Genomic DNA, 25,980 nt, shown 5'->3' with positions numbered 1-25,980 from the left:
GGGTGAGAAGCATCCCCCACTGAGGCTTCTCCCTGCAGGTGGCACCGGGTAGCAGTCAGCGTGGACGGTGACATGGTGACCCTGGTGGTGGACTGTGAACCTCAGCCCCCTGTGTTAGGCCAAGGACCTCGATTCATCAGCACAGCTGGAGTCACTGTGCTGGGGACCCAGGACCTCAGAGAGGAGACTTTCGAGGTAGGTGTTCAGTGATAGGGGAAACTGAGGCAGAGGGCAGTGGAAGTTTTATCCACAGCCTGATCTGGAGAAGAGATTAGAGAAGGGGGACATCGAGCTCCGCTTACCGCCAGGAAGCTGAGAGAAGGGGCACCACACATCACTGTGCATCTCTCCGGTGTGTGACTGAGGTTCTAGAGCCACGTGGTAATTTGTGCTGCACACACTTGGCCTGTGGTGGGAGGGTAAGGTTGTGGTGTGACTGTGTGTGGGGTGGTTATGCTGTTGGGTGCCTGCAAGGCACGGTGTTGTGCAGCCGTGTGACAGGTGTGTTTTTGGTGCAGGGACGTGCTGTAAGTGATTGTGCCATGTGCCACCTCCAGGGGGCCAGGGGCCTCCTCTATCCTGTTGCTCCCCTCCCCAGGCGCCTGGCAGCAGAGAGCGAAGGGACGGATGTGCCTCTGATGGGATGGATGTTGTGGCGTGTGGTTCGCAGTTGTGATTTGCTGTGACCCTGATAGAATCTTTCTTTTCTCAGTTTTGAGGGGCAGAGGGGTCACTAGGGCTGTGGCGGGGCCACCCCCTCCTTGTACTTTGGTGCTGTGGGTGGAGAAGCACCAAGCCCCTGTGCTTGGAATGGGGTCAGAGGCAGCCCGTGGCTCCCTTTGCTGTCTCCCACCCTCTCCCCAGGGAGATATTCAGGAGCTGCTGATAAGCCCGGATCCTCAGGCTGCCTTCCAGGCCTGTGAGCAGTACCTTCCTGGCTGTGACCACCTGGACCCTGCAGCCACAGGGGTGAGTAAGAGGCTTATCCTGAGGTCACAGGCTGAGTCATCCCTGCTCCGGGTCTCAGGAGGGGGGGAATTCTGAGCCCCATCCATGGGACTGAATGACTCCTGCCCTCAAACAGATTCTAAGCATGAGTGACCTTGACTTCAGGTCACATAACCAGGTGACCCTTAGCTCCAGATAATATAATTGACCTTGACCTGGGGTCACAAAGCTGAGTGAGCCCTGGTTTCAAAACACAGGATCAATAGATCATGTGCCAACATAGCCCCAGGTGGCCTGATGAGGCCTCCACTGAGGGCCCCTGGGTCTGATTGGGGGTCTCTTTCCCAGGTCCCCCAGGGTGAGCCAGAAACCCCTCCCCCTCGGCGGAAGAGGAAGGGGAAGGGGAAGGGGAAGAAAAAAGGGCGCGGTCGTAAGGGGAAGGGCAGGAAGAAGAACAAGGAGACCTTGACCCCAGCTCCTACTCTTGGCTCCCTGGAGAACCAGGTAAGGGGCCTGCAACCTCACCTCTGATTGCCGACGGCTGATTTCTGGTCTCTGATTCCCACTGACAATTGGCAACTCATTGAAGGTCTTGCTTCTAGTCTCCAATCCCTGACTTTTGAATTATCTTAGCTGACTGATGAATGGGTGGCAGGGAGAGGGTGCTGGTCCTGCCTTACGAGCTCTCCATGTCTGCCCCCAATTTCTGGGGGACTGGAGGGAGGGGGCACACCCAGATGAGTATCTTATTATTAGAAGGGTCTTGATGAGGGTTACTGTTTAAGGGTAGCTGGGGTGAATGATGGGTTCATTAGTGTGTCACTGCTTGGGGTTGACGGGCTGGGGTCATTGGTAAGGATTATTTACTGGGGATCATTAACTGAAATTGGGAGCATTATTTGATCTCTCTGGTAGAGGTTGCTGGTTGGTGGGGTCACTGTAGGGAGATAATACTTGAGATCAGTGTTTGAGGGGTTCCTAGTTGGGGGTCACTGTTGGAGGACATTGATGGAGGCCACTGTTGATGTTATTAGTGTCACTAGTTTAGGGGTAAATTGTGGGGGGTCATTGCTGAAGGTCATTACTTGAGGAGGTCATACATGGGGGAATCACTGATTGGAAGGCACTAGTTGGAGGAGTGACTTTCAGGGGTGTATGGATGAAATAGTTAGTTTGAGAGACTGCAATGGGAAGTCATGGATGGGTCATTGGTTAGTCAAATCACTGTTTAGTGTTGGGGAGCACTAGTTGGGCTCACTATGGGTATTCATTGTTCATTGTTGGATGAACCGGTTGGGGAATGATTATTAGGAATCACTGGTAGGGCCTATTAGTTGGGGGGATCACTAGTTAGTGCTTATTGTGGGGGTATCACTGGCTGGAGTCATTGATTGGAGAGGTTACTGAATGAAAAAGTAACTGGTTGTAGCCATTGATGGGGGCCAATGATGTAGGTTATTTGTTGGAGACATTGGTTAGGTTTCTTAGTGGAGATCATCAATCGGGGGTCATTGATAGGGGTAATTATTTGGTTGGTCACTGGGCAGGGGTCATTGGTGAATACCATTGGCAGGGGTCTTTGGTTAGGGTAGGGTCACTGGTTGTACTACATCTGCTCTCAATATTAGCAGGGAGAAAGAAGTTATTACTTCAGGCCCAGGCTGCCCCTGGTGTCCGGGGTAGCCTGCCCCTCTCCAGTCCCTTCCTCAGCCACCGCCCCTTACCTTGGCTCCCACTCTCTTTTTTGTGCTCTTGACTCAGTTCCTCTGCAGCTGTCCAGCCAGGAGGAGCTGCCACTCCCTCAGTGACTGTGGCCTGGCTGGCTGACTGCTGAGCTCGCCTTGGGAGAGAACATGTGGGATAGGCTTCCGGGAGTCTGGCCCTGAGTGCTGGACCTTGAACTTGACCATTGGGCTCTGGAGCCAGCCCGCTCTGTTTTCCAGGCTTCCCAGACCTGGCTCAGCCTTACCCCTCCTGCACACATGAGGGCTCCCCCTGCTGGCTGTCCTGGTCCAGCCAGCACCCCTTTGCCTCCAGTGGCCAGCCCCCGGCCCCACATCCCTCTTATGTTTCCTGGGAACCCTCCTATATCCCCTTCCCCAGACAGCGCTGGAAGGAGGGCAGGGCCAATCTCCTCTGCTTCCTTTTTGTCTTAATTGGCCTGACCCTAAACCTGATACTCCCTCGTCTCTTCTCCAGACCTCCCCTGACATCCCCAAGACAGAGACAACAGCTCCAACTCTGCCTCCGACTCCCATGCCCTTGGTCATCACCACCACTGTGACTATTGGCAGCAATGTCACCATCCTCGAGGTTGGTGGGAAGTGGGTGGGGCTGGAAGGGAAGGTCCCTGGGCAGTGGTGGTGGTCAGGGGCAAACTTTGGTCTGTCCTAACATCCTCAGGGGGGGCTGGACCCTGACGGTGGAACTGAACTGGGGACCCTGGAGACTGAGTTATCCAGAGAGGATGAGGAAGGTGGCCCCACCATGGGCCCTGACTTCCGGGCAGCAGAACAGCCATCGAGGACTCAGTTCCAGATCTTTCCCGTGAGTCTGGGTCACTGGGTTAGGCACAGGGGGGGCCACACACGGTCAAATTCTCTCTCTCTCGCCTTTTAAAAACCTTGCTTAGAGTGCCTTCCCACCACCCCAGTTCAGTTGACAAATATTTATCTACAGACACTGTGCTAATGTGACAGGCATTGTGCTAATAGATGGCTCTGTGGGTGGGGTGATTCATTCAACTTCTAGTTTAAGCATCATGAGAAGCCTCTGGAGACGGAACATAATCTGCTTCCGAGCGTGAAAGGCTCCCTCTGGCTGCTGAACAGCACGCGGACTGTAGGGGGAGCCAGAGGGGCAGCAGGGACGCCAGTAGCCTCGGCAACAGAGGGTGGCGCCCGGGGAGGGCAGTGGAGGTGGGGAGAGAAAAAAGTGGACAGATTTGGGTCATGCTCCGTTTTGGTCTTGCTGCTGGAGGTGGAGAAAGATGTAAGGATGACGGTAGACCCTGATGGGACCGTTGAATGCGATGGGAAAGCCGGAGGAAGGAGCAGGTAGAAAGTGCCAGGATCTCATTCTGGGTGTGCTAAATTGGCAGCCCCTGTTTGGCATCCAAATGGGAATGTCAAGCGGATAGATGGTTAGTTAGAGGATTCTGGAGTTCAAGGGAGATGGTCTAGGCTGGAGATAAAGACTCGGGACTGATCAACAGAGAGATGTTATCTTTAGCCAAGGAATTAGGTGAAGTTGCCCAGGAAAATAATGCAGGCAGAGGAGGCGTCAGGTCCTAGCCTTGGTGCTGCACAGGGTGGAGGTGGAGAATCCTAACGAACTTACCCTGAGTGCCTGTTAGATGCCAAGCGTTGTTCTAACTTACTCATATTTTCATGGGATTTTATACAGTCCTCACTCAGCCACCGACTTTGCAGGGGAGGCCATAGAAGCTAAGTAAGTTGCTGAACATCTATTAGCTAGTGAGAGACAGCCCAGGATTAGGGCCTCACAACAGGCCCTGGAGTTGGTGCTTTTACCTGACGCAGCGGCTGAGCTGCTCAAAACACGCTGGGTGGAGGAGGGACAGCAGAGGCAGCTCAGAGGGCGGCCTCTGTGAGCATGCGAGCACGTGTGTGCGCGTGTGCGTGCGTGTGTGCGTGTGCGTGTGTGTTGAGTGTGAGGTTGGTTCGCTGGGAGTTCTTTGTCTGAGTTCCAGGGCTCACAGGTCTTTTCTCTCCACCCCCTGTCCCAGGGCGCTGGAGAGAAGGGAGCCAAAGGAGAGCCTGCGGTGATTGAACAGGTGAGGGGCCTGGCGCTGGGAGGAAGTGGTGGGATCGGGGCTAGAATGGGGGTGACACTCATTTCTCCTTCAGGGACAGAGGTTTGAGGGACCTCCAGGAGCCGCAGGACCTCGCGTGAGTCAGGGCTGCATTGCCGTCTTCCCCCCTTTCTCTTGCAGTTGGGGTGTCTGAGCCCTGGGGGTGAGGAGCTGGCATGTGGTATTGTCAGGCCATTTGAAGACTATTGGACATGTGAGGCTCAAAGGATGTCGACATAGGGGTTGGGTGTAAAGGGGATTGATGTGGGTCAGTGGAGTATTAGGGGGCCAGGCGTGGCTCAGTGGTGGGGTGGAGAGGTCGGCATGGGCTCAGGGCCAGCGGTGGGTCAGAAGTCAGCCCGGTCCAAACTTTGCACTTCTCATGACCTCTGTTCCTCTGTCCTCAACAGGGGATGGTTGGCCCCTCAGGCCCTCCTGGACCCCCAGGATTCCCTGGGGACCCCGGCCTCCCGGTAAGAGACTCCCCCAGGGCATATGGTTCTGGGGGAATGAGGTTTCAGGCTGCAGACTGGGGCTGGCAGCATGGATGCCTGAACTCGGGTCTGGGGGCTGGGACTGGGGATACCATCCTGGAGCTGGTGCTGACCTGACCCCTCCTGCTCCTCTCTCCCCATCTGTGAATCATCACTCTGGCTCTGGCTCTGGCTCCTCTTCTGTCTCTGGGCGCCTGTCTCCTGCTTTTCCCCCTCTGTCTATCTCTGAGTTTCTTTTCTCTCTGTTTTTCTCCCTGTGCCTCTGTATCTCTGTTTCTTTATCTCTTCTGTCTGTCTCTCTGTGTTTCTGTCTCTGACACTTCTTATGACACTCTCTCCCTTCATCTCTGCCTTTCTTTTCCCTCCCTCCCTCCCTCCCTCCCTCCCTCCCTCCCTCCCTCCCTCCCTCCCTCCCTCCCTCCCTCCCTCTTTCTCTGTCTCTCTCTCCTCTATTTGTCTCTCCCTGCCTCCTTGTCTCCATTTCTCTGCCTCCACCCCTCTCCATCCATCTCTCTCTCTCACCCCGTCTCTCTCTGTCCCCTTCGGCCTCTCTTAGGGCCCTGCTGGCCTCCCAGGAATCCCCGGCTCTGACGGAATCCGGGGTCTACCGGGAACTGTGATCATGATGCCGGTAAGGAGCTAGGGTGGCACAGCCGGGGGGGTGGAGCCTCTCCTTGGGGCTCCCCTCACTACCAGTTGCCTGCTAGTTCCAGTTTGCAAGCGGCTCCCTCAAAGGACCCCCAGTCTCCTTCCAGCAGGCCCAGGCTCAGGCAATACTGCAGCAGGCTCAGGTGCGTGGAGGACAATCCGGGCGGGGGGGGGGGGGGAGCCATCGAGAGAATGGCAGAGATGGGGTGATGAAGGGCAGGTATTTTGTCCCCTGAAGATCCCTTTGGGGGGGTGTGGTGGAGGCTTGTGGGAGATCTGAGGCTCTGTTGCCCTGTCTTTCCAGCTCTCCATGAAAGGCCCCCCTGGCCCAGTAGGGCTCACTGGACGCAGAGGCCCCGTGGTGAGTAAAGAGGCTGCAGGAAGGAGGCAGCTACGTCACTGGAGAGGGGAACCCACCCTAATCGCATTACCCCATCTCTTCTTCCAAGGGTCTCCCTGGGTATCCAGGCCAGAAAGGAGAGATGGGAGAAACGGGGCCACAGGTGAGACTGGTGGGGCTGGGGACAGGATTCCTGGGAAGGGTCTTCCCACAGGATAAATTACTAGTCAGGGAAATGACAAAGGGGCTGGGACACTCTTACAATTACTGCCCTTCCTAGGGAATGATTTAAAATAAGTCCTTCCTCCCCATCATTCTTCTTCCCATGTCTCCTTTCCCTTCTCCTCTAGGGCCCCCGAGGCCTTCAGGGACCTGTTGGGCCCCGTGGCCGACAGGGCAAGATGGTAAGTGACCCCTAGGTCCTCAGATCATCTCTTCTCCATCGCTCAGCACCCAGCATGAGCCTCAGCTTTGTGCTTCCAGGGTCTGTTGGTGTCATTGGTGGGATAAGAGAACAGGACAAAGGATGGCAGCTCCACTGAGTGTGTGACAAAAGAGCCCAGAGGCAGGGAGGACTTGCCAGAGGAACTGAGGCTTGAGCTGAGGTCTGAGGCAGAAGCAGGCAGACAGGAGAGGAAGGACATTCCAGGAGAAGGAACAGCACGTGCAGAAAAGTCTGGCACGTGGGGGAGATGACGAACAGGAGAGCTGCAGGTTGTTTTAAGTGCCGTGGAAAACACACAGCAAGGCAGTTGATGGAGACTGAAGATGACGGTTCTTAATTTTTGTGATGCTGGTGACTTGGACTAGAGAAAGGGAATGGTTATAAAGAGTAAGGGATGGGTTTGAGGTACACTTGGAAGGTTAGAGTAATACACACAGAAGCTCCCAGCACAGGACTCTGCATGTGGAAGGTGCTCAATGAATGGTAGTAGGTATCTTGATGATGTGACCTCTCCCACAGGGCCGCTCTGGAGCAGATGGGGCTCGGGGCGTCCCAGGGGACACGGGACCTAAGGTAGGTAATGGGGACGGGACTGGACGGAAGGTAAGTGAGGAAATGTCAGGGTCAAGGATTCGAGGCTCAGCTGGTGTCTCTTTGTGCAGGGCGATAGGGGCTTTGATGGCCTTCCAGGGCTGCCTGGTGAGCAGGGCCAAAGGGTGAGTGTGTGAGGTCCCTCCCTCGTGCCCCAGCCCCCTCCCAACATTCACAAGCCCCTCCACACCCCCAGTACCAGAGCCTCCATTCCTGTGTGAGTCCTCACCCTTCACGTCCCATCTTCTTTCCTGGGGGGCTGGTTTCCATCCCCACCTTTCCACACCAAACTCCCTTCTGTTCCCCACCCCAGGGTGACTTTGGCCCTATGGGGAAACCTGGTCCCCCAGGAGAAGATGGTAAGAAGGTAAGTTTGGAAGGGAGTTAGGAGATGGTTAAGGTGGAAAGCCAGAATGAGAGTCAGAGAGTAGAGTATTCAGGGAGCAAGATGGGGAGTGGTTCTCCAAGGGTCCTTCCTCCCCTCTCTCCAAATGATGCTTTCCCACAGGGAGCAGAGGGACCTCTGGGGCCCACTGGCCAGGCTGGAGAGCCGGTGAGTGTCAGGGACCCCTGGACCCTTTGCCTGGTGCAGGGGACGGAAGGCAGGACTCATGGGGCCTCAGAGCAGGCAAGAGTGGAAAATGTTCCCACTTCCTTGCAGGGCCCCCGAGGACTGATTGGCCCCCGAGGCTCCCCTGGCCCCCTGGGCAGCCCGGTGAGAATGCCTCCCTGCCTGCCGCCCCGCCTTCCTCTGCATGGCCCCTCCTGCTGCCTGGTCTCTCCTGTGCGCTCACCTTTCCACCCGCACCTCGTGTCTCAGACGCGGGCTCCTGCGTGTGCGTCTGCCCCGTCTCACAGCTTCTCCTCCCCCAGGGCGCAGTTGGAATTGATGGTGCTCCGGGTGCCAAAGGAAATGTGGTATGTGCTCTACCCTCTGACCCCGCTGCTTTCTGACACTCCGACCCCATGACCGTTCATATCCTTGTCTACTCCATGACCCCCCAATGTCAACTTCACTGACACCTCAACGCCATGATCCCTTCCAGCTTCACAAAACCCCACTTTCTCCCCAGGGTCCTCCAGGAGAACCAGGCCCCCCAGGACAACAGGGGAATCCTGGGTCCCAGGTTTGAGCTCTTTCCCAATACTGCGGGTGGTGAAGGTCAGCCAAGGTCATAGACCACCCCCAGCCTCCCCAACTGCAACACTCACCACCCCTTTCTCATGCTTTCCTTTGCCCTCTTTTTTATGTCCCCAGGGACTTCCCGGCCCCCAGGGACCTATTGGCACTCCTGGGGAGAAGGTGAGTGACAGCTCTGTCTCCCTCCTCCCCCAACCATGTCTTGTTTCAACACTGTCTGCTTCCCCGCCCAGCCCCTTTCCTTAGCTATGGCACTAAGCGGGATCACACAAGGGGATATTGTCAGGATGCAGGGGACCCCTCAGAAGCCAGTCATAGAAAATATTACCACCGCTCATGGGTCAGGAAAGCCCTTTCTCTGGGGTCCTGTGGTGTCAGCTTTGTTCCTCTGCACACGTTTCCGTCTCCCTTGGCAGACAGGCTTCTTTCCGCACAGACTTTAGTGTGTCCCCAACCATCATTTCTACCTGATTTTGAGTTGCTACCCCAACAGCTGATCCTAGTTTCTGTCAGGTAAGTTTCAGGAGAGAATCTGATTGGCTCGGCTGGGCCAAGTTGCCTGCCTCTGTTTGCAGGACATAGGGGGTCACCTCATGCTTGCCAAGGTCCATTTCTCTTCAGATGAAGCTGTGGGTGGGAGGTACTTCGAAAGAAAGGGGTGTGGCTAGGGAGCCCCCACTTCAACATGTTTTTCCATCCTTTGTCTCAACTCTCTCAGAGGCAGAGGATTTTTATTTATTTATTTATTTATTTATTTATTTATTTATTTATTTATTATTTTAGTTCTCACTGGAGGATATTTCTTCCATTGCTTTTCAGAGAGAGTGGAATGGAGAGAGAGAGAGAGAGAGAGCGAGAGAGAGAGAGAGAGCGAGAGAGAGAGAGAGAGAGAGAGAGAGAGAGACATCTATGTGAGATACATTAACTGGCCAAGCAGAGGGTTTCTGAGGCTCAGAGAGGGGAGGGGGCTTAGCCACAGTCACAAAGCAAGTCTGGGCAGAGCTGGGGTTAGATTTCCTGGCACGAGGGATCTGCTTGTTCTGGAACCCTGAGGTAGCAGAATGCTGGGCTCTGACACCCTCTGTCTCCTCCTACTGTTCATTACCTTTCAGGGTCCCCCTGGACACCCAGGAATTCCAGGCCTCACAGGATCTGATGGCCCTCCGGTGAGAACTGGATGCTGGAAGATGGAGGAAGAAGAAAGGGGAGGCTTGGGAATTTGGGTGGTAGATGTAGGCTTCTGACAACTTAATATTTTTCCCCAGGGTCACCCAGGCCATGAGGGCCCCACAGGAGAGAAAGGGACCCAGGTAAGTGATCTGGAGAGAAGCTGGGTTGGGAGAAGGGTAGGCAGGGCCAGGAGTCAGGGGCTAATGAGAGAGATGAGGGCACTGAAACCATGGAAGGGGGAAGGACAGGATGGCACTAATCTTATCTTCATCTCAGGGCCCACCAGGGTCAGCAGGCCCTCGGGGATATCCTGGACCTCGGGGCGTGAAGGTAGGTGATACTTGGGGCCTGCAGGTAGGGGTGACTCATTGGCATCGGCTTTGGGGAGCCTGCTCCATCAGAAATATCTGCATGTGTGTTGAGAGGAATCAATCTGCCAGGCAAGGTGTAGTGGCAGAGTGTGGTTTGGGTCTGAGGGGCAATATATGGGCGTGTGTGTGTTACTTTGGAGCTGAACAGCCTAAGGACAGCATTGTGGTGTGGTCGTTGCCTTGTAGTTGAGAACAGTTAAATCCATTTGAAGCTGAACCCACTTCACTGTAAGCACATAGGCCACGCCCAAGGCCAGGTCAGCACATTGCAGTTAAGCAGAGGTTGTTTTAAAGCTCAAGCCCAGAGTCACATGATCTACAAGCACAGCAATGGGGGGACAGCCAAGAGCTGCACTGTGGCTAAATAGAGGGGCACTGTTTACATCGGAATTCACATCTGTTTGGTAGCTAAATCCAGTTACACTGTAGCCAAGTACCGGAACACTTTACCTGTGGTCTAAGAACAGAGTGTGGTGGTAGCCAAGAGTCGTCTCTTTACGCTTTTGCATTGTAGGCAAGTTTAGTTACACTATAACCAGGGAGGAGGCTATATTATAGCAGGCCACAGAGTCCTGTGGGTGGCCAGACTCAGATTAACATTGTAGTCAGGCGTAGTTATATGTAGTTGAAACCTTTGTTACAGCTGAATCTAGTTACATTGTGGCCCAGGCCAGAGAACAATTGTTGCCAAGCTCAGTTACGTTGTGGTCAAGTGCATCTCTCTGTACCCGGAGACAGTCATGCTATTGTCAAAAAACATAGTTAGATGGTATCCTAGTGTAATTTCATTGTAGCCTCTGAGCTCAGTTACACTGTAGCCAAGTGCAGCTTTCCTTGGGGCGGGAGCCCAGAGTTTGGTGTGAGTGGCACTGAGCAATCTCGCTGTAGCCGAGCACACACTGGCCTTGTTGTCAGGCACAGAGTCGCATTGTAGCCAGTACAATGGGGAGCATTCCTTTGCCTTTAGAGTGAGGCTGGGGCCTGGAATGCTCATCGTCCTTCTCCTGCCAGAGGCAAATGTGGACACAGTGTCCCTGGGAGACGGGAATTAATTACTTGGAAATTTGGCCTTCCCTGCACATCCTCACGCAGATGACCTTAGGAGGCTGCCAGTGAGAAGGGGAGGGAGAGAGGCAGCTTCTTGCACACCACACTAGTGGGCTTTGGGAAAGATCATTTCCTCTGGGCCTGCCCCCACCCCACTCCAGTCCAACATCTTCTTGGGACTGTCCTGGCTGTTTTGGGGCAGGGGGCTGAGTTTGGGGCCCTTCTTAAGCAGGAGAGGGACCTGAGAACTTTTTTATTTTTCAGGGTACCTCTGGCAACCGGGGCATCCAAGGGGAGAAAGGCGAGATGGTGAGAAAGAAGGGGATCCCTTGGGGGGAGCCATAATAATAATGGGGCTCAGCCTGTGTCCCTTTCCGGAAACCCTGACCTCTGACCTCTGTACTCTCTCCCATTCAGGGAGAGGATGGCTTCCCAGGCTTCAAGGGTGATGGGGGGCTTAAAGGCGATCGGGTAAGGTGATCTCCAGATGAGGGGTCTTGTGGGTTTGGGGGACTTGGGGAAGATAGGGAAGGGGTGAGTTGGAGCTAAGACAGAGGGCTGGAGGGAGTAAGAGTGACAAAGGAATTGATATTAGGGTCTCTCCTTTCCATTCCAGGGGCACCCGGGACCCCCAGGTCCCCGGGGAGAGGATGGTCCTGAAGGGCTGAAAGGGCAGGAGGGGCTGCCCGGTGAGGAAGGGCCCCCAGGCTCAGCTGGGGAGAAGGTGAATGCACCCGGGTCACCCCCTCCAGTGTCCCCTTCGGCTTCTCATCCTGTGGTCACCGTGTTCCCTGGCCTTCTGCCCTCTGCCCTCTGCCCTTTCCTCTCCCTCCTCAGGAGGCTGCTGTCCTCACCATCTCCCCTAACCCGCAGCTCAGCATTGCAGAGCAGTTCCCTGCGCATTACCTGCTTTTTATTCCCATAATCAGCACATGCAACAGGCATTTGTTGTTGTTAATCCCCACCCCAGGATATTGATTTTTAGAGAGTGGAAGGGAGGGAGGGAGAGAGAGAAACATCAATGTGAGAGAGACACATCGATCTGCTGCCTGCCGCACGCGCCAGGACAGGGGCCAGATATCTAACCTGCAACCCACATATGTGCCCTTGACCGGGTATCGAACCCGTGACCCTTCAGTGTGCGGGTTGACACTCTAACCATGGAGCCACACCGGCCAGGGTGCAATGGGCATTTGAATCCCCATTCTACGGACAAGGGAACTGATATTTGGAATGGTCGAGTGAGCTGCCCAAGGACAGGCCCCTCCCAGGCAAGAGCCAGGATCTGAAGCATGTTGCCTGAATCTCACCCTGCTGCTCCCTCCACCGGTCCCAGCCATCCTGCCCTTTCCCCTCTGACCTCCAGGTTGCAATTTCTGACCTTTGTTCCATAATCCCTCCGCAGGGCAAACTTGGAGTGCCAGGTCTCCCAGGTTACCCAGGACGCCCGGGCCCTAAGGTAAGAAGCTAGGGGGCTGAAGGTGAGCAAGGGCAGGGTGCAGAGACTGATTAACATCTGGGGGTCTGGGCTGCGGCCTAGGGGGTGAGCTATCCACCCCCTTGGTCATTGACAAACAGCATAAGATATGGGCTTTGGCAACAGAGTTGGGCTCAAATACCCATCCATTAGCTTCTATGTGACCTTGGGCAAGTCACCCCTTACCTGTTAAGTAATCCTGGGCGTTTCTTGAGCCCATTTTTTTCAGTTGCAAAATGGAGATACCAGTGGTATCTATTTCATCTGTTTGGTTATAATAATGACGATTTTTATGATAAAAAATTTATAGGATCCTTCTTACTTTATGTGACTGAAATTGGTTTAAACATTCAGCAAGGAGGAGAACCATAAAAAATACAGATCTTACAGATCTTGAATTAGTTATAACTTACAATAAAATGTACTTAGATAAAAATGTACATCGCTTGCCAGTGGTTTGATGGATGAAGCTACTGATTAGACATGTTTTCTGCCAAAGCTACACCCATATTACATCACTAATGATTTATCATTTTTGTTTATATAACGTGGAGTAGAAGCTTAAAGACACTTGGGAAGAAACCTTAGTGTAGAATCGTCCCTGAGTTTCAGCTTTTGCCCTCTCAGTCTGGCACAGTTATCTTGCCCGTGCCTAATTTGACAACATTTTTTTTTAGTGGCTTCCCTTCATATCGAGTCTGTTACGTTTAACTTAGACTTGATGGACATCTTTCTTTTCCTTTCTACATTTCATCAGTTTCTGTAAACTTTCATTAAGTCACATGACTCCAGTAGCAAGGGCAACTGACATAATTAGGTTTGGGGATAAACTCAAAGCACCATAGCTACGGATAAAACTCAGTCTGTGGGAGAAGTTCATGGAAGTCAGAGCAAAGCCACTGAGCCAGGACCTGTCAGTGTGTCTTGGGCATGGAGCAAAGCATCCTGGGAGGCAAGGTGTGTCTGTTGAATCGAGGTCAGTGTCATAGTCAGCTCAGGCTGCTGTAACAAAAACACCTTAGACCGGGTGGCTTAACCAACAGAAACATTTCTCACAGTTCTGGAAGGGGGCGGTCTGAGATCAGAATGCCAGTGTGGTTGGGTTCTGGGGGGCTCTTCCTGGTTTGTAGACAACATCTTCTTTCTGTAGCCACACATGCTGGGGGGGGAGGGGCGGGGAGAGAAAGGGAGGGAAAGAGGGGGAGAGATCTAGTCTCCTCTTATTTTAAGGGCAACGATCCCATTCATGACGGCTCCACTGACCTGACTTAACACCCCCCAAAGGCCTCGCTTCCCAGTACTGTCACAATGGGGATTAGAGTTTCAGCATGTGAATTTTGAGGGGGACTATTTCAGTCCATAGCAGATAGTAATACTCAGAAATAACAACAATGACAACTAACATTTCTCGAGCACTTACGATGTGCCAAGCATTGTGTAAAACACTTTCTACCCTTTACCCTACTTAAGCCCCACCAAAGCCTTGTGAGGGGGATGCTGTTGGCTGCAAATAAGGAGACTGATTCCAGAAGAATGAAGGCATTTTCCCAGGGCCACACAGCGGTGGATCAGGGATTCAAGACGCAGTGAAGGGTGGGAGGGGACTCAGAGCCTGTGCTGCTTCCTCCAGGTGGAGGGAGGACGCCCCCAGGATGCAGCACAGGGTGGGCTGGAGCCCCTCAGTTAACAGACGGTGGGGAAGCGCCCACTACGTGCCAGGCAGTGGGGAGTGAGAGCAGAGCACTATGTCCCAGTGGGGAAAACAGATGTAGGATAAGTAAGCAAGTGAACGAGGCTGTTTCGGTACAAATATTACGGGAAAACAAAATAAGACAATGTGATAGACAGAGGGTGACTCAGGACGTGGTGGTCAGGAGCGGGCAGGAAGCCAGATGCGTGCATGACACTAAGTGGTGGGGAGGAGCCAGCTCTGTGGGGACGGAGAGAAGAGCGTCCAAGGCCAAGGGAGCAGCCAGTGCCAAGGCCTCGGGAGGGAGAGTGTTGGTGTCTGAGTGGCACTGAGGAGGCCAGTGCGGCTGCAGTGGGGTGAGCAAGGGGGAGAGTGAGGGGGGAGGAGGGCAGAGGGCTGCTCTGGAGGAGACGGGGCTGGAGGGTCACAGAAGCTTCTGGAATCAGTGGCATGGGAAGGCCTGAAAGGATGGGGTGGTTGAATCGGGGTGAGGGACCAATGGGGTGAGGGATGCAGCAGCCACACTCTGCACCCCATCTTTTCTCTCCGCTGCTTCTCTCTACTCAGGGATCTACAGGCCTTCCTGGTCCCCTGGGACCCTTAGGAGAGAAAGGGAAGCGGGTGAGTGGTGATGGGCAGGGGGAGGGGCTTGCGGGGGGGGGGGGAATGACAACATCTTGGCTGTGCACGATGGGGGGGCGGGGGGGGGCTGAGTGCCTGTGTGTGTGCCTGGAAACACTTGTGTGCACACTTCTTCCCATGTGCAGTGCAGGGCACATGCAGGTGACCCCACTTGGCATCGTGGCAGACGTGTCTGTGCGTACCTGTGCGCATGCGTGCCTCTCAGTGCAGATTAGATGGGGTGTGGGTGCTGTCGCCTGTGGGTCCGTGGCTGAGTGACCGGGGCATGAGCCTACACACAGTGTGTGACTGCGGACATAAATGAGTGTGAGGGGCATGCCTGCGTGTGTGAAAGGATACGATACACACACATGCGTATCTACTGAGGGACTGAGCACACATTCATGCATTACTTGGCTCTGCGCATTGCTGCTGGGTAAAGGGACATCGTGTGTAGGCACATGAGTGCATGTACGAGTTGTGCTTATCAGGACTGTGTCCTCGCAGAAACCCACGCGTGTTTACATGGAGTGTACACGCATTCAAGGGACATATTGCATGACAGGCTTCACGTGGCAGCCTGAGGTTGCGGCCACCCGGTGCCTGTCCTGGTGGCATGCAGCCCTGTGTGCAGCTGTGGCGAGCAGGCGTGCACGTGGGGGGCATGCTTGTGTGGGCGGGTCCTGGAGGTGCGATCATACAGGTCTGTGATCTTCGTGCGTGTGCGTGTGCGTGTGCATGTGCGTGTGCAAGGCTTGTGAAGAGGTGGTGGCAGATGTCTTTCCAGGCCTGTAGGGGGCGCCATCGCGTGTCCGCGTCATGTGTTTGCGCCCTAACTCTCTTCTGCTCCCCTCACCTGATCCATTTTCCAGGGGAAGGCAGGGCAGCCGGGCCTGGAAGGAGAGCGGGGCCTGCCTGTAAGAAACGGACGGCTTCTCCCACCCCGCGCGTCTCGGGTCTGGGGGCGGGGCTGCGAGGAGGGGCTGCGCAGGGGAGTCGGGGGTCAAAAGTGGGCGAGGGAGAGGACTCGGGTCGTGTCTGTGTCCCCGGCGGGGCCGGAGGGGAGTCGTGAAGCGGGGAGACCTAGGGGGCTCCAGCTCGCCTCCGAGCCCCCCACTTCTAACCTCTGCTTCCTGTCTATTCAGGGTTCCCGTGGAGAGAGGGGGCAGCAGGGTGCCACAGGGCAGCCGGGCCCCAAGGTACGGGTGCGGGTGCGCGGCGACCAAGCCCAGGCAGGCCCTGTGCGCGGGCTCCCAGCCGGTCCCAGCCCCGCCCAGCCCCGTCCCAGCCCCGCCCAGCCCCGTCCAGCCCCGCCCAGCCCCGTCCAGCCCCTCCCAGCCCCTTCCAGCACTGCCCCAGCCCCGCCCAGCCCCGTCCCAGCCCCGCCCAGCCCCGTCCCAGCCCCGCCCAGCCCCGTCCAGCCCCTCCCAGCCCCTTCCAGCACTGCCCCAGCCCCGCCCAGCCCCGTCCCAGCCCCGCCCAGCCCCGTCCAGCCCCTCCCAGCCCCTTCCAGCACTGCCCCAGCCCCGCCCCAGCCCCATCCCAGCCCCGTCCAGCCCCTCCCAGCCCCTCCCAGCCCCTCCCAGCACTGCCCCAGCCCCGCCCAGCCCCGCCCCAGCCCCGCCCAGCCCCTCCCAGCCCCTCCCAGCCCTGCCCCAGCCCCCCCAGCCCCGCCCAGCCCCTCCCAGCCAAATTGTTCTGGGGCGTGAATCTCATTCGCTCTGTCCTAGGGCAACGTGGGCCAGGACGGGGCCCCTGGGGTCCCTGGAGAAAAGGTGAGTGAGTGAGTGAGTGAGTGAGTGAGTGAGTGAGTGAGTGAGTTTTTGGGTAGGAGACAAATCCAGGAGGGAGGGAGATATCATAATGCAGTGGAAAGAGCACAGCTTCTGAGGTCAGGGTCATGAGTTCAAGTCCTACCTTGGCCACTGACCCGCTGTGTGACCTTGGGCAAGCCACTGAACCTCTCTGGGCCTCAGTTTCCTCCTCTGCAAGATGGAAATAACCACGGTCCCCACCCCAAGGGCTGCAGTGGTGAACAAAACGACTGCTGTATGCCAGGCTCTGTGCCTCGTATGCAGAAGGTGCTCGATATGTGCTAGTTCTTGTCATTATGTAGGGTTCAGGGGTGCCAGGCAGGAGTGATGAATAATGACTTCTGGTTCCATTTTAGGGCCTCCCAGGCCTACAGGGGCCCCCTGGATTTTCTGGGCCAAAGGGTCCCCCTGTAAGTGAGCTCACCCTGGCTGGGTGGGTAGGAGGGGGGCTGGGGAGTGGAGAGGCTCCTTATTTGTGCCTCCACTCTCTCCGACCTTGTCCATCAGGGCCCCCAGGGGAAAGAAGGACGAACTGGGCACCCTGGACAGAGAGGAGAATTGGTGAGTGACCACTTGACCTCTGACCCCATTAGGCTTTCCATTCTGCCCCCCTCCCCCGTGTGACACCTTTTAATTTTTTCTCTCCAGGGCTTTCAAGGTCAAACAGGCCCACCTGGTCCAGCTGGCGTTGTGGGACCTCAGGTCAGAGTGGACCCCCCAAGTTCCCCTAGTTTTGTACCAGATGGGGGATATTTGGGGGGAAGTGGATTTCAGACAGACCCCTACCCCAGACCACCTCCGTTCAAGATGGTCCTCCTTTCTCTCCAGGGAAAGACAGGAGAAGCAGGACCTCTAGGTGAGAGGGGGCCGCCAGGTCCTCCAGGACCCCCTGGTGAACAAGGCCTCCCAGGACCGGAAGGCAGAGAGGGGGCCAAGGTGAGACCCTGCCCTGTGGGAGATCCTGGTGGAGTGGCCCTGAAGGTCCCTCAATGGCCCCATGCCACCTAAAGGCTCAGAATTAGCCCCACAGGGGGTAGACTCACAAATTGAGGGGAGACAGCCTTTCTCTGGAGCCTGACCCTTCTCCTCTGCACTCCTGCAGGGGGAGCTGGGGCCACTGGGGCCCCTTGGGAAGGAAGGACCACCTGGACCTAGGGGCTTCCCTGGCCCCCAAGGAGCCCTAGGGGACCCTGTGAGTATCCTTCGGGGCCCTCTTGTACCTGGCTGGGCTGTGAAGTAGAGAAGGAAATGAGGGGCTCAGGGCAGGGACATGGTGACAGCATCTTGGGTGGGGACAACCGTGAAAGTAAAGGAATGATAGCAGGAGGGACCTGGAGGAGACTGACCCCTGAACCTCAGTGTCCGGAAGGAGGTGGGAACTGTGAGCCCCCCAAAATGAAGACAGGACCTGGGGGTACCTGTGGGGGTCTTTTGACTGTGAATCATCTCCTCCTTCAGGGACCTACTGGGTTGAAGGGTGACAAGGGCCCCCCAGGCCCCATTGGTGCCAATGTAAGTGGAACCCCATCTGCTGGGTGGGAAGCAGGGTGGAGGGAAGTTGGGGTGTCTGGGAAGCTTGACATTAAAATATTAAGTCCACTATTTTTGCAGTCAGACAGTCCTGGGTCACATCCAGCTCTGTCACTTGCGGGTAGTCATGCTACTCTGTGAGCCTCAGTTTCCTCACCTGTAATATAGCCCATCTCATAGGTTATCGTATAACTCAATGAGATGATCCCTCTGACACATGCTTACCTGCGTGCCAGACAAAAACATATAAAACCTCCTTTCTCCTGGAGGTTGTGTTCTAGTTGGGGAGACAGGAAATCAGCAGTGATGAATACCCCCAAAACAGCAGTGCAGAGAGAAGGGAAGAGCAGTTGAGGTAGGCTGGTCAGGGAAGGCCTCCTGAGAAGGTAGAATTTGAGTTGAGACCTGAGGAGGAATGGAAGGAGCCCTGTGGATGTCTGGGGGAAAAGAATTCCAGGCAGAGGGACAGCATGTGCAAAGGCCCTGAGGCTGGACCATGTCTGGCTTATTGGAGGAAACAGCAAGGAGCCCCGTGTGGCTGGAGGGGAGTAAGTGAGGGTGAAAGTAGGAGGAGGTTAGGGTAGGATGGGCCAGGGGCAGGTTGTGTGGGCTGCCAGGAGGACTTCTCTTTTTTTCTGAGGAGGGAGCCCTGAGGGCTGTGGTTACAGAGGGAAACACTTACCCTGACTTAGGTGTTCACAGAGTCCTCTGCCTGCTGCGTGGGCAACAGTTTGGGTGCCTTCTGGTAATCACCTAAACTCTGCCTGGCAGCTTGAAAACCTCCAGAAATGAGAACTACTGCTATTGTTATTTTTCCTGACACCTCACCCCTGTTTTCAGGGCTCCCCTGGGGAGCGTGGGCCTGTGGGCCCAGCAGGAGGCATTGGGCTTCCTGGCCAAAGTGGAGGCCAAGGCCCTGTTGGCCCTGCAGGAGAGAAGGGGTCCCCGGTAAGTGCTCTGCCCACCCCAGGCCCTCCACTTAACAGGACCCCCCTCTAGCCCTAGCGCCTGACTTCCCTCCTACTCTCATACAGGGCGAACGTGGGCCCCCTGGCCCCACTGGCCAAGACGGCATCCCAGGGCCCCTGGGGCTCCCCGGGCCCCCTGGAACTGTTGGGCCTTCTGGAGAGGAGGGGGACAAGGTGAGAGTTCATGGAGAGGGAGGGCTGGGGAAGGCTGGGGGCCAAGGGCTGGGGTCCTCCCTCATCCTGGTTCCTCTGCAGGGGGACATGGGCACCCCTGGTCACAAGGGGAGCAAAGGCGATAAGGGGGACGCGGTAAGTAAGGGGTCCCCACTTGGGGGTGGGTCCTCAGGGAGGGGAGAGGAATGTGGAGGATGGGTGGGTGGGGCAGAGGGGAGGCCATGGAGCTTCCTGCCTTCCTGAGCTTCATCTTGACACCTGCAAGTAAGAAGAGCCACTCAAACTACCTGAAATGAAGCGGCCAAGTCACTGGGGCCCCAGGAGGATGGGAAGGGCCCTGAGGCAGTTACTCTCTCCTCTGCTCTTCCTTGGTGGCATGTCATTCTCTCTGGGGTGACTCTGCGGCTCTGAGGCATTGCGTCCCCAGCTTCCCTTTGGGACTTCAGCCACAGCTGCCAGCATCAGTCCCTGGGTGCTGGGGGACTTCTGGGGAAAAGCCTGATGGGCCCAGCTTAGGACAGATGTCTGTGTCTGATCCCTTCAGTTGGTGGCTAGGTGGACAGGGTTGAGGTGTGTGTGCAGTTGTGGCTTCCCGGTGGGGAGAGTGGGCAGGGGACAATGATTGACATTTCTAGTTCCACATCCCAATCTTGAACTTTAGAGGTTTTCAACTGTTTTCTCCTCCAGGGCCCACCTGGACCAACAGGGATACAGGGTCCTGTGGGACACCCAGGTTCCCCGGTAGGTGCTTCCAACTTTGTGACCATCTCCTGAATTCCTGATGGGACAGTGTCCTACACCTGGACTCAGGCTCAGGCTCAATTCCAACCATAATCTACTCCTCCATGCTGACACCCAGTATGAACTCATCCCAGAATCTGACTCAATCTGAAACAGCCCCAACCCTGGACCCCATCTCAGCCCCAATCTCAACCCGCCTGTGACCTTAACCTCAATCCCAACTCAAACCTTATCTTCAAATGCCTCATTAGCTAAATCCTGACCCAGTCTTACCCTAACCCCAATCCTGGCGTACCCTTCAGTGCTGACCTCAACCTGAGTCCAAACTCTGAACCTGGCCTTGGCCCCAACCTCAAACCCAGCCCTAAATTCTATCTCAACCCCATCTCAACCCTGCTCATGACCTTGACCTCAATATGAACCCGACTCATCACCCAATGTTCATCTCAAAACTTTGACTCAACCCTTGACTTTATTCCCAAACTCTAACCCTTAACCCACACCCCTAACTCCAAACCTAACCCTGACCCTCCCCCACAGTAAATCCCAACCCTGACTCCAACCATCAACCTCGATCCTGACTTTGACCCTGAGCCTATTTCCAGCCGTTGACCTGGACCCTAACTTTGCCCGGTCCTCTTCTTCTCCCAGGGAGCAGACGGGGCTCAGGGACGCAGGGGACCCCCGGGCCTCTTTGGGCAGAAAGGAGATGATGGAGTGAGAGGCTTCGTGGGGGTGATTGGCCCCCCAGGCCTGCAGGTGGGTGTCTGAGTTTGGGGGGCACAGACTCTGGTTCTCACCACCCTATGCCCCAATCTTGCTTCTTTTTTCCACAGGGACTGCCAGGCCCTCCTGGAGAAAAAGGGGAGGTCGGAGACGTGGGGTCCATGGTATGGACAATGGGGGAGAAGGTAGAAGGGGGAGGATAGTGGCAGGGTGAGGATGGCCGTTAGATTGATGTTGGGGAGACATCACAGGCCACATTGTCATTTTAAGGATCATTCGAGTCACAAGCATCAAGGGTGGTGTTTGTGGCTACGGGAGCATTTTTGGGGGCCTTGGGAGTCACATGATGCTATTCTGATTGTCCCACAGGGTCCCCATGGAGCTCCAGGTCCTCGGGGTCCCCATGGCCCTAGTGGATCAGAGGTGAGGACTCTGGGGCTAGAGGAAGGGCTTCAGAGGTAGGGACATCTTTTTCCCAAGAAGGGGAGATTGGAATCCCACAGTCCCACCTCTACCCCTTGCTGTCTCTTCAGGGCCCTCCAGGGCTGCCTGGAGGAGTTGGTCAGCCGGGCGCTGTGGGCGAGAAGGTAAGAGAGGACAGTGGACTCCACAGGGTGGGGGAGGCACAACCAGTCCTGATTGGCAGTGGCTGTTTGGGGACCCTCTCCCTGTCTACCAGGATCGAACCTTCCCTATCCTCACTTTGCCTCCTGTAGGGTGAACCAGGGGAGGCTGGAGACCTAGGACTCCCAGGAGCCCCTGGCATCCCTGTGAGTGGCTGTGTCCTGTGCCCCTGCACCCATCCCAGGGAACCCCTGGCCTCTGGGCATCTCAGGCCAACTGACCTCTGGGCAGTCCTAAGTCACCCACTGACCCAGCACTTATGGGCATCCTGAGTTATCTTGATGACACCTTGGAAGGTGTCAGTGCTACATACAGGTTGTACACTGCACAAGGGTGTGGGACCAAGGGGGTAGATGGGGCTCAGATCTAATATGACCCTGGCTTGGGGATGAGCTTCTCACAGGGGGCTCCTATTTGAATTCACTCTAGAGTGGTACATGGACTAGGCCAACCTTGCCATTGACCTCTAGGCAACTGGACAATCCTGATCCCTGACTCCTATGAGTCCTAGATCCCCTTGACTTCTTACCCTTGGGAGTCTAGGCTACTCTGATCCCTGACCCCAAGAAAATCCCAGACCACCCGGATTCCTAAATCCAAGTGTGCTAACCTTGACCTCTGGGGAGTCCAGGCTCTTCTGACTTCTGACTTCTGTTTCTGTAAAGGGACCCAAGGGAGAAGTTGGTGAAAAGGGGGACTCAGGCCCATCTGGGGCTGCAGGACCCCCAGGAAAGAAGGGCCCCCCTGGAGAGGATGGAGCTAAAGGGAACGTGGTGAGTCTTGGGGGAGGTGGAGGCAGAGATGGGGGAAGGGCACTCGTGTCTACTCAAACCTGCTTCCCAACTGCCAGCCAGGTGTCCGTTCCTCTATTGTTTTGATCCTATGAACAACCCAGAACATGGCTGAATGAATGAATGAATGATAGAATGAATGAATGATTGAATGAATGAATGATTGAATGAATGAATGAATGAATGAGTCAACATGAAAATACAGTGATTATATGTCATCGGGGGGGGGACTTGCTTCCACATGGAATCATTCTAACAATGCTGGGAACGACAAGGTGAAGATTGGTGCTGCGGTGGGATTTCCATTGGGCAGAGGCTGAGACCCTCCTGCCCCGCGGTGGGGCGCGGTGGGGTGGCAGGGCAGTGGGGAGCTTCAGTGTCTGTGGGGCCGCGATGTGGGCCTCTCCGCCCCCGCCTGCTGTGTCCCTCTGGGTTAGTTCTCCCCGTGAGTCCCGAGCTGGGGGCTGCTGGGCCAAGCGAGCGATGCACCTGAGGCTCCTAGCGCGGCACCTGCCCGCATGAAACACTAGTGCGCTCTCTGCCGGGTGGACGTGTGTTCTGTTCGCATGTGTCACCAGCAGCCAGAACTGTGCCTGCGCCCCATGCATCTGTGACATGAGTGAGTGAGTGTGCAATAATTCTGAGATGTGATTACTTATTCTGTGTTCCAGGGACCCACGGGGCTCCCAGGAGATCCAGGACCCCCTGGAGACCCTGGAGTTTTGGTGGGTGTGAGCCCTCCTGCCCCTGCCAAACCCATCAGATTCCCTGATTCTCACCCCCACTCATACTCACAGGTCCCCCCTCACCCCCCAGAGACCTGGTGTCCTCATGTCCCTACCCCATAGGCCTAAGCAAGGTCGCTTGAACAAATAACCTTCATTATCCTCCAAGTCTCACCCCCAAATTCTCATGTGCCCCCATGATCCCTCCCAACTCTGTCCCCTCTCCCCCACCGCAGGGTCTAGATGGTCCCCCGGGGGAGAGAGGAGACCCTGGTGATGTTGGAGGACCGGTGAGTGAGGAAACAGGATGTGATGCTGGGAGTGGGGGCCGGGCTGGTGCGTAGGTGCATTGGGGGCCAGAGGAGCGGGTTAAAGAGGCACCCAGGGCCCATGTAGGTGCACCTGCTTTGTCTCTTGGGGCCTCACCGTGAATGTGAAAAGCTTGAGGGAGGAGGCAGGAGGCGGGTGTGCTGGATGAGTTTGTGTAAAGCTGTCTTTGGGTCAAAGGCATCTTGAAACGTTGCCATGCTCAGCCAACATTAGCTCATGCTGTTCTGGTGCTCTTATCATCTCCACAGGGTCCTCCTGGTGCTTCTGGGGAACCCGGCCCCCGGGGGCCCCCTGGCAAGAGGGTGAGTGATCACCTGCCTCCTGGCTGCCCTTGCTCCAACCTTGTCCCACTTACCCCCACAGGCCCCCACAGGCTTCCACTCACCCCCACAGGACCTCGATCATCCCCACATGTCCCTCGTCGCTCCATAGGCCTCCCACCCCCACAAGTCCCCACTTACCCCCACAGGCCCCCACTAACCTCCAAAGACCCTCACTCACCCCCACAGGCCCCCACTCACTCACACAACCCCCCACTCATCCCCAAAGGGCCCCATCTAATGGTCTCTCCCTTCTTAGGGTCCTCCTGGCCACATGGGGCAAGAAGGCAGAGAAGGGGAGAAAGGTGCCAAGGTGAGTGCCTCCTGCCCAGGGAGGCGTCCCTGGCCTGACCCCTCAGCTAACAGTTGGGCCACCAGAATGAGGAGGGGCTCTGTGACCACCACAGGTGCCCCAATTCCCTCCCTTTCCCTGAAGGTTCTTGGTTAGGGGGTCAGGAGGCAGGTATTCCCTGACTCTCTGCCCCCTCCCTTGCTCCTGTCCATTTTAGGGGGAGCCAGGTCCTGATGGTCCCTTAGGGAGGACAGGCCCCGTGGGAGCTCGAGGGCCCCCTGGACATGTCGGGCCTGAGGGTCTTCGAGGGATCCCTGGGCCGGTGGTGAGTGGGGCAGGAGCAGGGATGGGGTTGGGGTGGGTCAGGCCCTCCCCGTGTGCTCACACTTTATAACTTCTCATCGCAGTTGGGAGGGGCTGACCCTGGTAGGGGTGGGGGCATCCTCACTGGGTTCTGGCAGCGTGCAGACCCCCATGTTCTGTTCCATCCCAGGGTGAACCAGGCCTCCTGGGACCTCCTGGACAGATGGGTCCTCCTGGCCCCCTGGTAAGAGACTTCTTTGTCTCTGAGGCCCTGGCACTAAGAACCACAGTGACCACCACGTGGCCATGGCGCTGCAGAGCAGGCTGACCCTTCACTGACTGTCGACGCTGACCATGTGTACTACGTACCCTGGCCACACATCTTGATGATCTGCATTGGCCACCACACTGCTCTCCACCGCGGAGCATTCATATTGGCCACCCCCCAGCCAACCCTGTATTATCCTTCATCCCTTCTCCCTCCTGACCATCCCCACGGTCACATCCTGGCAATTTCCCTTTGAAATCTGGGAAATTTCCCGTTTGACGCCCCCCCCCCCCCATTCACCCACATGGACCTTGAGGTTTTATGTTTGAGTCTCACCAACTGACTCTCCCTCTCCTTCCAGGGGCCCTCTGGCCTCCCAGGGCTGAAGGGAGATGCTGGCCTCAAAGGGGAAAAGGTAAGGCCACCTCCTTCCATTATTTCCCTCTCCCTTCACCTCCATTTCCTCCTTGGCCAGAGGGCTGGGAGCCTGGGGTCTTACCAATCTGCACTATCCCCGATACCCCTTCTTCCTCCACATGCGACTTCTGTCCTCCAGGGCCACATCGGATTAATGGGCCTCATTGGCCCCCCTGGAGAGGCTGGTGAGAAAGGGGATCAGGGATTGCCAGGCGTGCAGGGCCCTCCTGGCCCCAAGGGAGAGCCCGTGAGTGTGTGGGAAAAGGGCCCTCAAAGGAGGGCACAGTGGGGAGGCCGGTTTGCTTTGGGCTGCATTAGGGAAGCCTGGGTCTGGAATGATAGCGCTGTCTGGGGAGAATGGGGCTCCATCCCGGGACTTGAAGGCTGGAGGCTGTGTCTTGAGGGGACTTGAGGGGACCATGGAGATGATGACTCTGATGTCCTTTCTCCAGGGTCTCCCCGGTCCCATTGGCTCTCTGGGCCCCCCTGGGCCCCCGGGCGTGGCAGTGAGTATGAGGGGCCTGTGAGGTGGGGGTCAGCATGGTGAGCCAGCCAGGACTCCATCTCTCCCTGTCTCTGCTCCACAGGGCCCCCTGGGACAGAAGGGCTCAAAGGGGGGGCCGGTGAGTACTCCCTGCTCCCTTGGGCTCCCACGTTCCAGCTCCCCACCCCTTGCCACACCAGAGCCCTCAGTTCCTTTGCAGTCATTCATTTATTTAGTGATTCAATCACACATTCAACAAATACTTATTCAACACCTACCATTTATTTCATCAAATCTAAAATGCCATCAGTTGTAAGATGCACCATTATTTTATAAACTGCTATGAAAGAAAACAATTCTGCCAAATAACTATGACTTGCCAGAGATGGTAAGACGCTGATTTCAGAGATGTTAAAATATGGAAAGAAAATGGTATTTTATTCTTGGTGCTGACAATGCCATGTCCCACCCCAAGGGCTCTAGGTGTGTGTGCATGTGTGCGTGTGTTGGCAGGAAGGGGTCTCGTCTCCATAGACTGAGTTTACTCCCAAGTCATTTCTCCCTACAGGGATCCCTCGGCCCCCGTGGAGACACTGGCCCCCCAGGCCCCCCAGGTCCCCCGGTGAGTTCCCCAGGGATGAGGGTCGGAGTGTCCCACTGGGTCCCCCAGTGCTCA

The 25,980-nt window shown here is 56.1% G+C and overlaps 1 protein-coding gene across 3 annotated transcripts in view; it reads left to right on the top strand.

Moving 5' to 3' along the window:
* The window catches only part of COL5A3 (collagen type V alpha 3 chain), a 35,771-nt gene that overhangs the window by 4,613 nt on the left and 5,178 nt on the right, over positions 1–25,980 (top strand). For 2 of the 3 annotated variants that reach the window (XM_081135748.1, XM_081135747.1), the window contains exons 4-62: positions 39–195; positions 865–969; positions 1,297–1,452; positions 3,148–3,261; positions 3,352–3,495; positions 4,697–4,744; positions 4,818–4,859; positions 5,173–5,235; positions 5,813–5,887; positions 5,964–6,047; positions 6,209–6,265; positions 6,354–6,407; positions 6,595–6,648; positions 7,209–7,262; positions 7,352–7,405; positions 7,594–7,647; positions 7,789–7,833; positions 7,942–7,995; positions 8,154–8,198; positions 8,354–8,407; positions 8,539–8,583; positions 9,534–9,587; positions 9,687–9,731; positions 9,868–9,921; positions 11,274–11,318; positions 11,427–11,480; positions 11,626–11,733; positions 12,415–12,468; positions 14,744–14,797; positions 15,670–15,714; positions 15,943–15,996; positions 16,528–16,572; positions 16,968–17,021; positions 17,119–17,172; positions 17,260–17,313; positions 17,440–17,547; positions 17,714–17,803; positions 18,070–18,123; positions 18,982–19,089; positions 19,176–19,283; positions 19,365–19,418; positions 19,971–20,024; positions 20,676–20,783; positions 20,861–20,914; positions 21,120–21,173; positions 21,284–21,337; positions 21,467–21,520; positions 22,040–22,147; positions 22,837–22,890; positions 23,127–23,180; positions 23,469–23,522; positions 23,800–23,853; positions 24,050–24,157; positions 24,326–24,379; positions 24,765–24,818; positions 24,960–25,067; positions 25,273–25,326; positions 25,408–25,443; positions 25,873–25,926. In XM_081135748.1, the coding sequence (XP_080991874.1) occupies positions 39–195; positions 865–969; positions 1,297–1,452; positions 3,148–3,261; positions 3,352–3,495; positions 4,697–4,744; positions 4,818–4,859; positions 5,173–5,235; positions 5,813–5,887; positions 5,964–6,047; positions 6,209–6,265; positions 6,354–6,407; positions 6,595–6,648; positions 7,209–7,262; positions 7,352–7,405; positions 7,594–7,647; positions 7,789–7,833; positions 7,942–7,995; positions 8,154–8,198; positions 8,354–8,407; positions 8,539–8,583; positions 9,534–9,587; positions 9,687–9,731; positions 9,868–9,921; positions 11,274–11,318; positions 11,427–11,480; positions 11,626–11,733; positions 12,415–12,468; positions 14,744–14,797; positions 15,670–15,714; positions 15,943–15,996; positions 16,528–16,572; positions 16,968–17,021; positions 17,119–17,172; positions 17,260–17,313; positions 17,440–17,547; positions 17,714–17,803; positions 18,070–18,123; positions 18,982–19,089; positions 19,176–19,283; positions 19,365–19,418; positions 19,971–20,024; positions 20,676–20,783; positions 20,861–20,914; positions 21,120–21,173; positions 21,284–21,337; positions 21,467–21,520; positions 22,040–22,147; positions 22,837–22,890; positions 23,127–23,180; positions 23,469–23,522; positions 23,800–23,853; positions 24,050–24,157; positions 24,326–24,379; positions 24,765–24,818; positions 24,960–25,067; positions 25,273–25,326; positions 25,408–25,443; positions 25,873–25,926 (4,024 nt within the window). The remainder of the gene's footprint in view (positions 1–38; positions 196–864; positions 970–1,296; positions 1,453–3,147; positions 3,262–3,351; positions 3,496–4,696; positions 4,745–4,817; positions 4,860–5,172; positions 5,236–5,812; positions 5,888–5,963; positions 6,048–6,208; positions 6,266–6,353; positions 6,408–6,594; positions 6,649–7,208; positions 7,263–7,351; positions 7,406–7,593; positions 7,648–7,788; positions 7,834–7,941; positions 7,996–8,153; positions 8,199–8,353; positions 8,408–8,538; positions 8,584–9,533; positions 9,588–9,686; positions 9,732–9,867; positions 9,922–11,273; positions 11,319–11,426; positions 11,481–11,625; positions 11,734–12,414; positions 12,469–14,743; positions 14,798–15,669; positions 15,715–15,942; positions 15,997–16,527; positions 16,573–16,967; positions 17,022–17,118; positions 17,173–17,259; positions 17,314–17,439; positions 17,548–17,713; positions 17,804–18,069; positions 18,124–18,981; positions 19,090–19,175; positions 19,284–19,364; positions 19,419–19,970; positions 20,025–20,675; positions 20,784–20,860; positions 20,915–21,119; positions 21,174–21,283; positions 21,338–21,466; positions 21,521–22,039; positions 22,148–22,836; positions 22,891–23,126; positions 23,181–23,468; positions 23,523–23,799; positions 23,854–24,049; positions 24,158–24,325; positions 24,380–24,764; positions 24,819–24,959; positions 25,068–25,272; positions 25,327–25,407; positions 25,444–25,872; positions 25,927–25,980) is intronic. The other variant, XM_081135749.1, reaches the window with a different exon arrangement.

This window comes from Miniopterus schreibersii (assembly GCF_964146895.1).
Source record: "Miniopterus schreibersii genome assembly, chromosome: 4".
NCBI classification, from domain to species: Eukaryota; Metazoa; Chordata; class Mammalia; order Chiroptera; family Miniopteridae; genus Miniopterus; species Miniopterus schreibersii.
Note: the sequence above shows the minus strand (reverse complement) of the source record. Positions and strands in the feature narration are given on the sequence as shown.